Consider the following 12,650-nt stretch of genomic DNA (forward strand, 5'->3'; position numbering starts at 1 on the left):
AGAGCGGCCCTTGATGAAAGCGCTCTGATTAGGCGCCACAAGCTCGTCCAGGCGAGGGGAGAGACGAGAGGCCAAGATCTTGGAGAACAACTTCCCAAAGCTGTGAATAAGGCTAATCGGTCTGAAATCCTTAACGTCAACAGCCTCGTCCTTCTTCGGCAAGAGGGAGATTAGGGCGTCGTTGAGGGAAGCGAAACCTTGGCCGTTGGTCAGGAACAAGGAGTTAAGAGCCGCCAGAATTTCGACCTTGATCACAGGCCAGCAAGACTTGTAGAAACGGCCCGTAAAACCGTCAGGACCGGGCGCCTTATCAGAGGGCAAGGACTTGATCACCGCCCAGACCTCATCCTCTGTGAAGAGACAGTCCAGCCCCTCAAGCTGCGCAGGGCGGAGGCCAAGAGAGTGGAGGTCTAGGGCTAGTTCACGCTCGACGCTCGTCCCCAAGATGGCGCAAAAGTGAGAGGAGGCAAGCTCTTGCAGCGCATCATGGGAGACGGCAAGCTGGTCACCATCACAAAGGCACGTGATGAAGTTCTTCCGCCTACGAGCTCTGGCGTGCAGGTGGAAGAACTTGGTATTGGTGTCACCCTCCTTAAGCCAGACCAAACGCGAACGCTGACGCGCGATAGTACGCTCAAGCGAGGCAAGACCAATACACTTCAACTTTAAATCTCGCCGCAGCCAGGTCTCCAAGGGGGAAAGAGACCGACTCTCCTGCGCAACATCAAGCCGGAAGACAAGTTCCTTCGCCATCTGAAGCTGCAGACGAACACTGCCAATGTGACGGTCACTCCAGCTCTGTAAGCGCTTGGCCGTGGTAGAGAAGCACCAGGCAAGAGCGGCAAGAGGGGGTAGGTTGGCAGGGGGATGCCAGGCGTCCTGCACGACTTGAAGAAAGCCGTCGAACTTGGGCCAAAAGGCCTCAAAACGAAAACGATGCGCTTTCGGGGAGGTGACGCAGGTATGAAGGAGAAGAGCACAGTGATCAGAGGCGATAGAAGAGGCCGCTTGGAGGAGGCAAGAGGGGAAAAGCTCCTCCCAATCCGCAGAGAAGAGGACGCGGTCGAGCTTAACAAGCGTGGGCGACTCACGCTCATTGCTCCAAGTGAAGCGACGTCCGTGAAGCGGCAGCTCCCGGAGTTCCAACTCGTCGACGAGCCGACGAAAACGACCCATCATACGACGATTGAGATTAAGGTTGTTTTTATCCTGATCTTCGAGAATGAGGTTGAAATCGCCTACGATGGCCCACGGCCCCGTGCGAGAGGAGCGCAGCGAACGAAGCTCATCTAAGAAACGAAGCTTGTCCGGCTCCTCCTGTGGCCCATAGACGACGGAGAGCCACCAGGGGGCGACATCAGAAGAGTGTCGAACCAACGAGGCAAGAGAGAAATCCGCAAGGTGAACATCTGAGACAGACCAGACGGTCGTCCGCGAGGCAAGCAACACCCCCCCACTCCGACCGACCGCAGGCAAGAAAGAATAATCAAAGTCGAGGCCTAGCATTTCCAGAATAGTACGAGAGGGGATTACATCCATAATAGTCTCCTGAAGACAGAGAAGAGAGACATGCTCATCACGGACTACATCACGCACAGCATCCCGGCGGGCGCGCGAGTTCAGACCTCGCACGTTCCACACCAAAATGTTCTCGTTGCATGATCCCATTGAGGAGGACCACACCGAGAGCAGAAGAGAAGAAACCGATCAGCCGCACACGACCAACTCCTCCGCAGCCTTGGCCGGGGGCAAGGAGCTGGAGAAGAGCGAGGAGAGCGCGATGATGTGCTCCTGGGAAAGTGGCTTGGAGAAGAGGGCGTTGTAAGCCGCGACCGCCTCGGCCGTGACCGGGCCCCTCTCCGGAACTAGGCCGAGCTTCCGCATCAGGTTGCGCTGGGCGCGCGACACTGCGTGGATCGGCCCCTCAAGCGCCTCAAGTGCCATCTTAGCAGCGATACACTCACTGCGCTTCGGCACAACCTCCACCGCCTTGGCGGCGAGAGGCGGCAGCGGCAAAGGCGGCGGGAGGAGCGCAGGAGGGAGAGGCCTGGAGCAGCTGGTGAGGAAGGCGTGAAGAGCGGCGTTGTCTGCCACAGAAGATGGAAGCGAGTGCGCCAGTGGGCGGCCATCGAGGTCAAGGACAACCATCGGCACATCGTAGAGGACGCCGTCGGGCACATCAACCACCAAAGTTGGAGCCTGCTGAGAAAGCGGCGACTCAGGCCTCAGCCACTCCCCACCAGTAGGCGGTGTGCAGGCAGTCCTCGGCAGAGAAGTGCCTGCACCGGAGGCGGACGGCGGCACAGGCGATACCCTGGGCGGCAAAGGCACAGCCGGACCAAACTCCGCGGCCAGGGCGTCGAGCTCGTCGAAGAAGAGACCAGTCGGCTCGGCGTAGGAGGCCGCGATCCCATCGGCCAACAACGGCGAACGTCGCGAGCACAGCGGCGAGGCAGGGAACGCCGGGCCGCCACCCGAAGGGCCAGACAGCAAGGAAGATGCGGTCGGCGGGTGGCAGGCAGCAACCGGTGAAGTGGCGCAGACCGGAGAGACGACGGCGGCTAGTGAACCCGCAACCAGTGAGTTGGAGGCAACCACGACAGTCGGCGAGCCGAAGGCGGCCACGGCGGCAGCCGGCGAAGAAGAGGCGGCCACGATGTCAACCGGCGAAGCAGCTGGCGAGCTGGAGGCAGCCACTACAGTTGGCGAGCTGAAGACAGCCACGGCAGCAACTGGCGAGTCCGGGGCGACCACAGCAGGAGCCGTCGAGCCAGCAGCGGCCACGGCGGCGGCCGGCATGCCAGCGGCTACCGGAGAGCACGTGGTGGCCACATCGGCAGCTGGCGAGCCCGCGTCGACCGGCGGGACGACGTCGACCGGAGAGGCCGTGATGGCGTCTGCAGCAGCTGGCGAATTCGTGGCGTCCGGCAACGCCAGCAGCAAGCCCCGTCCGTCGTCGGCCAACGGAGAAAATGAGGTGGCCGCATGGGCTGCATGGGCCAGCGCAGGCGGCGACCCAAGCGGCACAAGAGGTGGCGACTCCTCCAAGTCACACGTCGGCCCAGCTGAGTCCACCAGCCTAAGGGGAGGGGACGGCCCACCCAGCGGCCCAGCTGGCGAAGAAGAGACTGGGCCAGGACTGAGCAGCCCAGCTGGCGAGGCCGCGCGCGGAGAGAGAGCCACCGCTGCCACGTGCGGAGGGGGAGCCGCGCTCTCCGCACCCGCCGCGCTCTCTGCGCCTGCCATCACCGCGTCCAAAGAGCCAGCGAGCGACGTGGAAAGCGATGGGGGAATCAACATGGGATCCAACGCCCAAGCATCGCGAGAGGAGACAAAAGAAGAAGCAAAAAGAGAGTGGTCAAAAGGAGAAACGGCCTCAAAAGGAGAGATGGCCACAGCCGCAGACGCCAGGGGGGCACCAAGTCAGGTGAAGCCGTTTGAATGGTGGGCCCCACAGCTGGACACGCTGGCAGCACTGGGAACCGCACCGCCGCGTCGGCAGACCCCGCCGGGCACGCCGCCAACGCCGGGGAGCGCGCCTCCGCGCCAGCGACCTCCGCAAGGCGCACATCACTGAGAACGCCTGACGAGCGCCGCTGCGGAGCACCGTCGCGCCGGCTGCCATCGCGCCGACTACCCCCGTCCAAACCTCGCGAAGAACGAGCGCCGAGGTCGCCACCACCATCGTTCGCAGCGCCACCACCATCGTTCGCAGCGCCACCACCCTCACCGCTAGCACCACCGCCACCGGCCGGGTCGACATCGCCAGACGCCGAGGGGGCCGAGAGGCAGACCACCGAGAGCACGTGGAGAAGGACCCGATACCGGAGAAGGCACTGGGAGCCCAACGTCGGCTCGGGAATGAGAAGAAGACGAGCCTTGGGAATGGCGGCCGGGTTGTGCGACGAGATGGTGACTCGAAGAAACCGGTACTCGTCGGGGCGCGCCGGGGTGTCCACAGAGATGAGACGACCGGGAGCGACGAGGGCCGCCGCCGTGGACGCGTTCCAGGCGTGTGCCGGTACACCCTCGAGGTCCAGCGACACCCTGAACGGCATGGAGAAGGAGGTAGCCATCACAAGCCGGGTCCATGGTCGTAGAATCAGCTGGTAGGGGGGAGCCGGGATCGGGGAACGCGAGAGCGCGAGGTCCATGTCACCGGAGTTAGCGAAGACGATGAGGAAGTGATCGGGCTGCGCGCAGTGGACGGAGAAGCGGCCTGCGGGGAGGTGAAGAGCAGCCGACAGCGCCGCGGCGGCATCGCCGGCCGACAGCGCCATGTCCAGGCCGCTCACCCGGGCGAAGAGAGCACGCCGGAGCCGGCCCTCCTCCTCTATGAGCTGCGGCGAGCGCTCGACCACACAAAGCGACTCGTCCTCTGAGCGAATCGGCGACGCACTGAAGCAGAGAGGAGGCGGAGAAGGGGCAAGAGCCGCCACCGGCGAACCCACAGGCGTGGAGGCCTGCGAGGCCGAGGGCGTGGCGTCAGAGGGCGACGCCGCACGGCGCGGAAGGACGCGGCGGCCGCCCTGCCGCTCCGATGGCGAGCTCGGGCTGCGAGGACGCTTGCAGTCGCGAGCGAGGTGGTTGAGACCCAAGCAACGACGGCAACGCACCGGGAGACGGCAGGTCGCAATCTGGTGCGCCGACGACAAGCAGTTGAGGCACCGGTCCTACAGCTCCGGCGGAATACCGGTGCGCGTCTCCGTGGAGGAAGGCTTGACGGAGGCCCCAGGACGGCGCTGCCGAGGCCAGCGGCGGCGCCGACGACGGCCCGGCTTCCAGTCCCCATCCTGCGCAGGCTGCCGAGCAGCCACTGGCGGTGGCACGGCCGCCGCGGCAGCAGGCGCTGCAGGCGCCGCAGGCGGCGGTGTTGGGGCAGCCCCCAAGACGCCCTTGAAGATGGAGGCTGGAGGAGGCGCCTTGGCGCGTCGGCGCGGCGCCCTAGAACGCTGGCGGGTCGGAGACGAGGGAGGGCGCGCAGCCGAGGCGCCGCACAGCGAGGCCTGCGAGGCCGAGGGCGACGCCGAGGGCGGGCGCGCAGCTGGGGCGCCGCACCGCCCGGCCGAGGGCGGGGCAGGCCGTCCCGACGGTGCAGCAGGGGAGGCGGGCCGTCCCGCCGTCACCACGACCACAGCCGGGGAGGCCGGCCGCGTCAGAGGAGGCCGCCGCGCGACATCGAGGTAGGAAGGGAGGAAGAAGGGAGGGAAGAGGAAGAAGAGAGGGAGAGAGAGACTTCCTTGAACAGGGACGGAGTCGGGGAGAGGTCGACCCGCGAGGCCGGGCTCTCCGGCCGCCCCGCGTCACCAGAGGACGTCGGAACGACGACGAGGGAGCGGAGCGTCATCGGTTTGGAATGTTATTTTCAATTGGGACCTTAGGGCTCCTTTGATTCAAAGGATTGGCATAGGACTTTTGTAGGATTTACAATCCTATGGATTTTTTCCTATGTATGTCTTTGATTCATAGGAAATGAAAGGAAACATTCCTTAGGATTGCATTCCTTTAGTTCATTTTCACAGGAAAATAAGAAAGAGGTCTGACCTCTTTGGAAACTTTCCTGGCGCGAAAGAAGGGCGCGCCCACGCGTGCGCACGTCGTCGTTGGCGCCACTTTTGTGTGTTTGGCGGTAAACCGTGGCCCTTCGCGCTTCTTCCAGAAAAAAAGAGAGAGAGAGAAAGATGGGAACGAGAACACCGAGGACCACATATTAGCAGCCAAGAAAGCCAACTGTGATAGAGATAGACAGCAGCTTGAGCCGGCCGCTGGGGGTGCAAGGCGGAGGCGAGGCTCGCCGGCTCAGTCGCGTATGCGGCTTCCGCTGGGGACGCCGGCCCAACAACTAGCAACACGCAGCAACCAAGCATAGCATCCATCTGGCGCGCAGGTTGGGCTCCGCTAGGCGGAGGCGTGCGGCAGGTCCGCCATCGAGGGCAGCAGCCAGGGCCATCGATTTGGTATTTGTCTGCACTTTTGAGCTTTCATACTTGACTTATTATTGACTTATTAGTGCTTCTGTACTTTGGATCTATGGATTAGTGAATTTTTAAGCTGACTACTTGGAACTAGTTTGTTTCATTGGCACTGTAGGTGTAAATCCCTCTCTGATAAGGATTATGTATTTCTTTTTTCTTTCTTTTTTTTTGGGGTTAGGAAAGCAATGCCATCGAAAGGCTCTTCTCAGATGACCATGACAAATCAACGCAATTTGTCCGATCGACGAGCCCAGCAACCTCTATCACAGGTTTATGTTGATGTTGACAGTGAGCATGGGACTGCAGAGCGTCAAGAAATAGGTAATATTTGCAAATTCAGTTTCACTTGTTGTTTGCATCAAACCTTTTTTGTTTCATATTGCTGCTGAAACTGAAATTGTTAAATGTTTGTCAAATTTAGGGACGACAAAGAGAGCCAGATGGAGTCACCAGATGAAGATGTTCCTTATTGAGCTCCTAACAGATCATGACGTGCCAGGTTTTCGAACACAAAATGCTTGGAGTAAGGAAGCATGGACAAATATTGTTTGCCGCCTGAATACAAAATTCGGTACATCATTTACGACCAACCAAGTCAAGCAAAAGGAGCAGGATTTGAAGAAAGATTATCGCAGTGTTAAAGATTTGTTGGATCAAAGTGGTTTTGGGTGGGATAGTGACAGAATGATGGTGAGTGCACCACAAAGTGTTTGGGACACTTTTGCTGATCGCAAGAACAAAGATGCAATTCATTGGCGAGATAAGTCGTTCCCATATTTTGATGATTTAGCTCCACTTTATGATGGTGAGCTTTATATTTTTTTTATCAGTGGTTTGTTTGTTTTGTTGAAATGTTTTAGGCAAGTTATGCTGATCGTGAGGAGAATATAATTGTGCAGGTCGTTATGCTGAAGGGAGAACTCGCCATGGTATGGACCATTATGCAAGGAAGACAAAGAATGCACCAGCTCATTCAACACAAGAAGCAAATGCGGTTGATACATATCAGTCACCATCCCCTAATTCAAATGCTCCAGGTGAATCAGGTTTGCAATTTCCTTTTGGTGAAGAGGTTGAGACAGCCAATTTGGACTTTTCACAGCATTCACCTACCCCTGTCCATCTCACAAAAGTCCCACCTAGCTCGGCACAAACACCTTCAGAGGTTCCTGAATCTCGACCTGGGAAGAAACAAAAGATCAAATCTGTTAGTCCTGATGATGGATTTCATGAGAGATACCTAAAACTTAAAAAAGAAGAAATAGATCGATTTGCTGCAATTGAGGAGAAGAAATTGGAGGATCCTTACAGCATCAACAAGTGTATCACAGTGCTTGAAGGTTTACATGGTCTACAAATAGGAGATATATTGGTGGCAGCTGATATCTTCAAAGGTAAGGATAATAGGGAAGTTTTCTTGTCCTTTTCAAGTGATGCATTACGCCTGGCTTGGATTAGAAAGGAAATCGCAGCATTAGAGTGAGTACTTTTGTGAAACATATGGCATGCAAGTAGTAGGATAGTACTTTTGTGAAATAGATGGCATGCAAATAGAAGGATAGTACTTTTGTGAAACAAAGGGGGTACTTTTGTGAAGCAGATAGTAGTAGGATATACTTTTGCTTAGAGGGAGTGCATGCAAGTAGTTACTTCATTAAGTAGAATGTGACAAACTTGGAGTACAAGACTAGTAATTGACCTTGAATGCCATGGTGGTCAAATGCAATATATTATTTCCTTCGTGCTACGTAATGGTTCCACATCCGTTGTGCCATGTCATCTCGTTTTCTATTCCCAGCTTCTCTAGAGTTGTTAAATTCTTGTACATCACCATTATAGTTCTCGTCTCCATTTGGCACATCAACAATATGATCTGGATCAATCTCTAAACGACAATTACTTGGCCACACCAAATCTCCATTATGCAGGCGTATGAAGTTGTGTAGAGCACAACAGGCAACCGAAATATCAACTTGTTTATGAGCTGGGTGGTGTGAGCCGGTCTTTAGTATAGGAAATCTCATTTTTAATACACCAATTGCTCTCTCTATATGGTTTCTGAGTTGTGCATGCCGAAGATTGAATAACTCCTTATAATTTTGTGGCTTTTGATTAGCTCTGCCCTGTTCCTTTAAATGATATCTTGTCCCACGATACGGTGCTAGAAACTGTGTTGTATTTGCATAACCAGCATCTACAAGAAAAAATTTACCAGGAGGTACTTCAAAACCATGGTTTAGTGCATCTTGAAGAACTCTTGCGTCTGAAGCTGATCCCTCCCAGCCGGCATGTACATGTACAAATTTCAGATCGAAGTCGCAAGCTACCATAACATTCTGAGAAATTGTTTGCTTTCTATTCCGGTATGGTTCTTGCTGGTCTAGTGGAAGTATCATTGGTACATGTGTCCCGTCAATAGAGCCAACACAATTCTATACAAATACAAATATAACCTTGATTAAGTCTTTTTATGTACAATGATTGGTTTAACTCAAAGTAAAAAAAAATCAAAACATGAATCTGTTCATACCTCAAAAAAGGGGTGAAATTTTGGTCTTCTCAAGATATGATGGGGGTGTAGGAAAGGTGGCCGTATATATACACATGTAAGTTGCTTAACTGCATCAAGCACAACCCCAAAATACTTGCTTATTGTTTGCCCGCTGTGTTGAAACTGATCTTGCAAGGTCTCATTACTTGCATTTTTTGCTAGTGCATACAAGAATATAGCAACTTGTTCTTCTACTGAGACATCTCTTGCATCAGCAAGTAGTTGTTTCTCACGCAACTTATCGACTAAAGCTCGAAAAACATTAACTTCCATGCGAAAATTCCTTTTGCTTAGGCTCTGATGACCTGTTAAGATTTCATTAACACGACAAGCCCCTGAAAGTTTTGATGTGTGCATCGGTTTCCTACTAGATGATGGTTGTGACGAATCTCCTTCGATGGTAGGGAGAACAAAAAGCATGAACTCATCTTCATTCTGTGACCGTCGTCGATAACTTGGATCCATGACAATCACAGGGGAAATCAACAACAAATAATAAATCTGATGGTTTGGTCTACCAATATATATAGGAGAGCAGAAGCAAGCAAATAAGTTGTTAATCCTTACATACATACCAAAAAGAAAAAAAATCATTTATGACTTACCAAATGAATTGCCACGTTTGAGCTCTTGTCATGCTTGGCCGATACAATCGAAGGTGAGGTGAGCTAGTTTTGTTGATGTCCAGTTGCAGCTACAGCAATATATATAAGGACATGCAACGGCTAGTACTTGCTTTGAACGCCAACGGCTATCTGTTCAAATTCAAACCGGAAGAGAAATCCTGTATTTTTCCTATAGCACTATCAAAGGGCACCTTTCATTTTTTCCTATGTTTTTGATTCCTGCGGGATTGAAGAATCATACTACTTCAATTCCTGTGTTTTTCCTATTCCTGTGTTTTTCCTATCCTGCGAATCAAAGGGGCCCTTAAGGTATGCCGTTTTCTGCTTTTTTTATCTTAGTAGCAAACCAAATAAGATGAATACAAATATTTATCCTATCAAACAATTTGTAGTATCAAAACTTAATTACCTATGCTAATTTTGGCACCACCCTAGAGATATCTGAAAATAAATGAAGCATATATAAGTTTGTTTTAGCCACACGTACCGTGCTTCTCATTTTCTTCCCTTGCTGCAGCCCGATGTATATGGGCTACGTAGTACGTATATGTTTCTTCCTCTTTGATCTGCAGCACTCGCGCCCGCTGGTGACCGGCCCGGTCGATGTACTGAACAACCACCCCTTCTCTCTATGTTTTCAGTGCTATATATACGGCAAATGTTGAGTAGATCGAACGATGTGATTAATACTATATATTAGTGAAGGATGGGATGCTAGTAGACATTAATTAAAGAGTAAAGTTTAGAAAAATCAAAGTTTGCGGAAAACCACATGTATTATAACGTGTGACACATAACTAGAGATAGCAATGGGACCCATAACTCGAGACTCGATGGATTTTTACTCTATTAGAAGCTAATCATGTTCTAACTCTTATAGCTATGGGTCTATTGACGGACGGAAACTCTTACCCATTGGATACGTGGTATGGTTTTATTCTTTACCCACCCGTACCCATAGCCTAAAACTATGAGCAATATAAGTCTCAATGACTACTAAATCAGCATAAAACTCATTTCACATAATCACATCTTAAGAATTGTTCTAGACTAGTTATATATGAAATTGTTATTTGATTCGATCGCCAGCGAGTACATACCTCCTGTTAGAATATATGATTAGATGCTTAAGATCGAATCATACCTACTGCACTATACAATTAACTGTTTGGAAAATCAGAGTATAGTATAGTACAGTAGGTATGATTAGTTGTTGTTTGTGCAATCCCTTCCCTAATTGTGCTGCTATCCCATTTTGCTTGCCTTGCTAGTTTGCTTATAAATCTAAGATTTTCAAAAATATCTGAAAAATATTTGGAAATATCCGAAAAGTTCAGCTTCCATACTTACTTAAAAGTTTTAAACGCCTATTCACCCTCCTCTAAACAACATCAAGATCCTTTCATTGATCCTCCTCCCTTTCACTTCCATGTGTTCAACTTTGTGTGGAAGGTCCTTCAACTACTGGAAAGGGCTTGTGCATGCTCCTCGTCTCACGAGGATGATTAAGAAAGTCACCCAGTTGACTCACAAGTTGCATCTCAAGACTGATGTTTCATCAGGGGCTGGTCCTTCCTCTTCCTCTGCTTATCCGAGTATAGTATAGTACAGTAGGTATGATTCGATCGCCAGCGAGTAATTAACTGTTTGGAAAATTGATGATCCACTAGTGTAGTTTAGTTAGTATAGTACAGTAGTTGGAGTCGCTCTTGACCGACAGAAGAAAGTCTGACCCTTTGACCGATTAACAACATCCACATTGCCATTAATTATATATTACAATCCATTGGAGCTTAATTACTCTCAAAATAACGTGTTCAACTACCGGAATTAGGCAGCATTCATCGCGTATGTAACCATCCGAAAATTTCACAATTTGGCCCTTTTTTAAAACTTATTTCAAATTTGGTCCCTACCGAAAACTATCACCAGATTTAGACCCCGAGCTCAGCGCCAGACCCGATGGCGCTGAGGTAGAACGCCTCAGCGCCAACCGCATCGGCGTTGAGGTCCTAACGGCCATCTAAAAGCGGTGGGGCGAAACGGCCCATGTGGCAAAGGTCAGCGCCAACCGCATCGGCGCTGACCTTCGCGACCTCAGCGCCAAGCCGCCAACAGGCCTGGCGCTGAGGTCCCCACATATCCCTCGGGGCCGAGCCGGCCCCAGGCCATTCCTTCTTCCTCCTCGCACCTCTTGGTTGAGAAGGCGTGGCGCCCTCCTCTCTCTCTCCTCCTCTCCAAAATCGAGCAAATATCCACAAAATCTTCGTATTTTGGAGGGAAAATCATTGGGGGACATAGTGCCAAGGTATTCTCCTCCGAATCTTCTCGTTATTTGTCCATTTTTTGCTTGGATTTGCTCATTGAGGGATGAACCCTAGAAACACGATTTGGGGTTTATTTTCTCTAATTAGTTTGTTCTCTACATTGTGGTTGTAGTAGTTGTTGGCAATGCAATGATTAGATGCGCATAGAACCGTTAAATGTAGGACTATGGTGAGGGTTTAGGCATTTAGGGAAGAACCCTAATTTTTTTCTCCAAATTATAGAAGAACCGTATTTATTTTATTTTAATCATAATGTGAGAGTTCAAATTAGGAATGGATCCTTTGAAATGGAAGTTTGTGTATGCTTAGATATTAATGGACAATTTCATTGGGGGACTTAGTTGTAGGTTAGAAAAGGCCATTGTTTTTACTATTGCAAATTTAGCTTTTAAATAAGGGCAATATGCTGATATGTTGGTTAATGTGGTTGGTGAAGATTCCATATGGCATACGATGGAGATATTGTGTGCGTATGTGATGCGGTGTCGAATTTGGAAGGAGTCTAAATTTGGTATGATTGGAGTTTGTAAATTTTGTTTCTTGTACGCGAAGGTTTCCTAGGTGGATTAGAACTTCTTGTATGAGTTTGGCTCGTGGCTTTAGGCTGCCTACCTCAAGTATAAATAGAGAGGGAGCGTGAGGTTTCCCGGTATCACTTTTGAGAGTATTGAGTTGTGAGTTTAGTTAGGGTTTCGAGTTTAGTCGAGATTTTCGTGAGGAGTGCTGTTATTGCACTTTGTAAACACAGAGAGGAGTGCTGTTCTAGGATTTCACTGTTATGTTGGAGGGCTTCCTCTAGTCGCCCATTCATCCTTCGCCGACATCCAATTCCTCTCCACTTCCTCTATATCTCGGGTTAGTTTATTTTCGAAATGTTCCTCGTTGATGATGTTGAGATTATAGACATATAATGATTTAATCTATTCCATAAATAAATCATGACATTACAGATGAAAACTAGCATGAACGCATCATTAGATCTACACATGTAAACTACACAGTATAACATGAACAGATCAAATATGCGCAACATATTGAACACGTACCGAGGTGACGGAAAGACCGGCTGCTTGGTCGAAACTTTTCGCAAGTGTCTACGAAGGCACGAAACACGCGAGCGAAGAGGAAGGCGAGCCGTCGCGAACGAACAGGGAGCAGTCGCGCGAAGCGC

At 51.2% G+C, this 12,650-nt stretch overlaps 2 protein-coding genes across 2 annotated transcripts; one reads left to right on the forward strand and one right to left on the reverse strand.

The window, feature by feature from the left end:
• The first annotated feature begins 5,737 nt into the window (after positions 1–5,737).
• LOC107276094 (L10-interacting MYB domain-containing protein) lies at positions 5,738–7,715 on the forward strand. Its single transcript, XM_015790307.3, has 4 exons — positions 5,738–5,957; positions 6,154–6,296; positions 6,397–6,780; positions 6,875–7,715. Exons 2-4 carry the CDS (start codon positions 6,161–6,163, stop codon positions 7,456–7,458), a joined length of 1,104 nt encoding a protein of 367 aa, XP_015645793.1. The 5' UTR covers positions 5,738–5,957; positions 6,154–6,160; the 3' UTR covers positions 7,459–7,715.
• LOC112939541 (protein ALP1-like) lies at positions 6,928–9,432 on the reverse strand. The gene is made up of 4 exons (XM_066312146.1): positions 8,506–9,432; positions 7,675–8,407; positions 7,285–7,419; positions 6,928–7,156 (listed from the first exon to the last, which is right to left on the reverse strand). The coding sequence occupies exons 1-2, from the start codon at positions 9,118–9,120 to the stop codon at positions 7,706–7,708; spliced, it is 1,317 nt and encodes a 438-aa protein (XP_066168243.1). The 5' UTR covers positions 9,121–9,432; the 3' UTR covers positions 6,928–7,156; positions 7,285–7,419; positions 7,675–7,705.
• Between the last annotated feature and the right edge of the window lie 3,218 nt (positions 9,433–12,650).

Source organism: Oryza sativa, chromosome 7, assembly GCF_034140825.1.
Source record: "Oryza sativa Japonica Group chromosome 7, ASM3414082v1".
Taxonomy (NCBI): domain Eukaryota; kingdom Viridiplantae; phylum Streptophyta; class Magnoliopsida; order Poales; family Poaceae; genus Oryza; species Oryza sativa.

What these genes read in the sequence shown, in the direction of transcription:
- LOC112939541 (XM_066312146.1), bottom strand. Translation starts at nt 9,120, where the DNA reads ATGATTTTTTTTCTTTTTGGTATGTATGTAAGGATTAACAACTTATTT. An exon ending in AATTTCACCCCTTTTTTGAG is followed by an intron (nt 8,408 to 8,505) that starts GTATGAACAGAT and finishes GTATTTGTATAG; the next exon opens with AATTGTGTTGGCTCTATTGA.
- LOC107276094 (XM_015790307.3), top strand. Translation starts at nt 6,161, where the DNA reads ATGCCATCGAAAGGCTCTTCTCAGATGACCATGACAAATCAACGCAAT. An exon ending in TGCAGAGCGTCAAGAAATAG is followed by an intron (nt 6,297 to 6,396) that starts GTAATATTTGCA and finishes TGTCAAATTTAG; the next exon opens with GGACGACAAAGAGAGCCAGA. An exon ending in TTTAGCTCCACTTTATGATG is followed by an intron (nt 6,781 to 6,874) that starts GTGAGCTTTATA and finishes ATAATTGTGCAG; the next exon opens with GTCGTTATGCTGAAGGGAGA.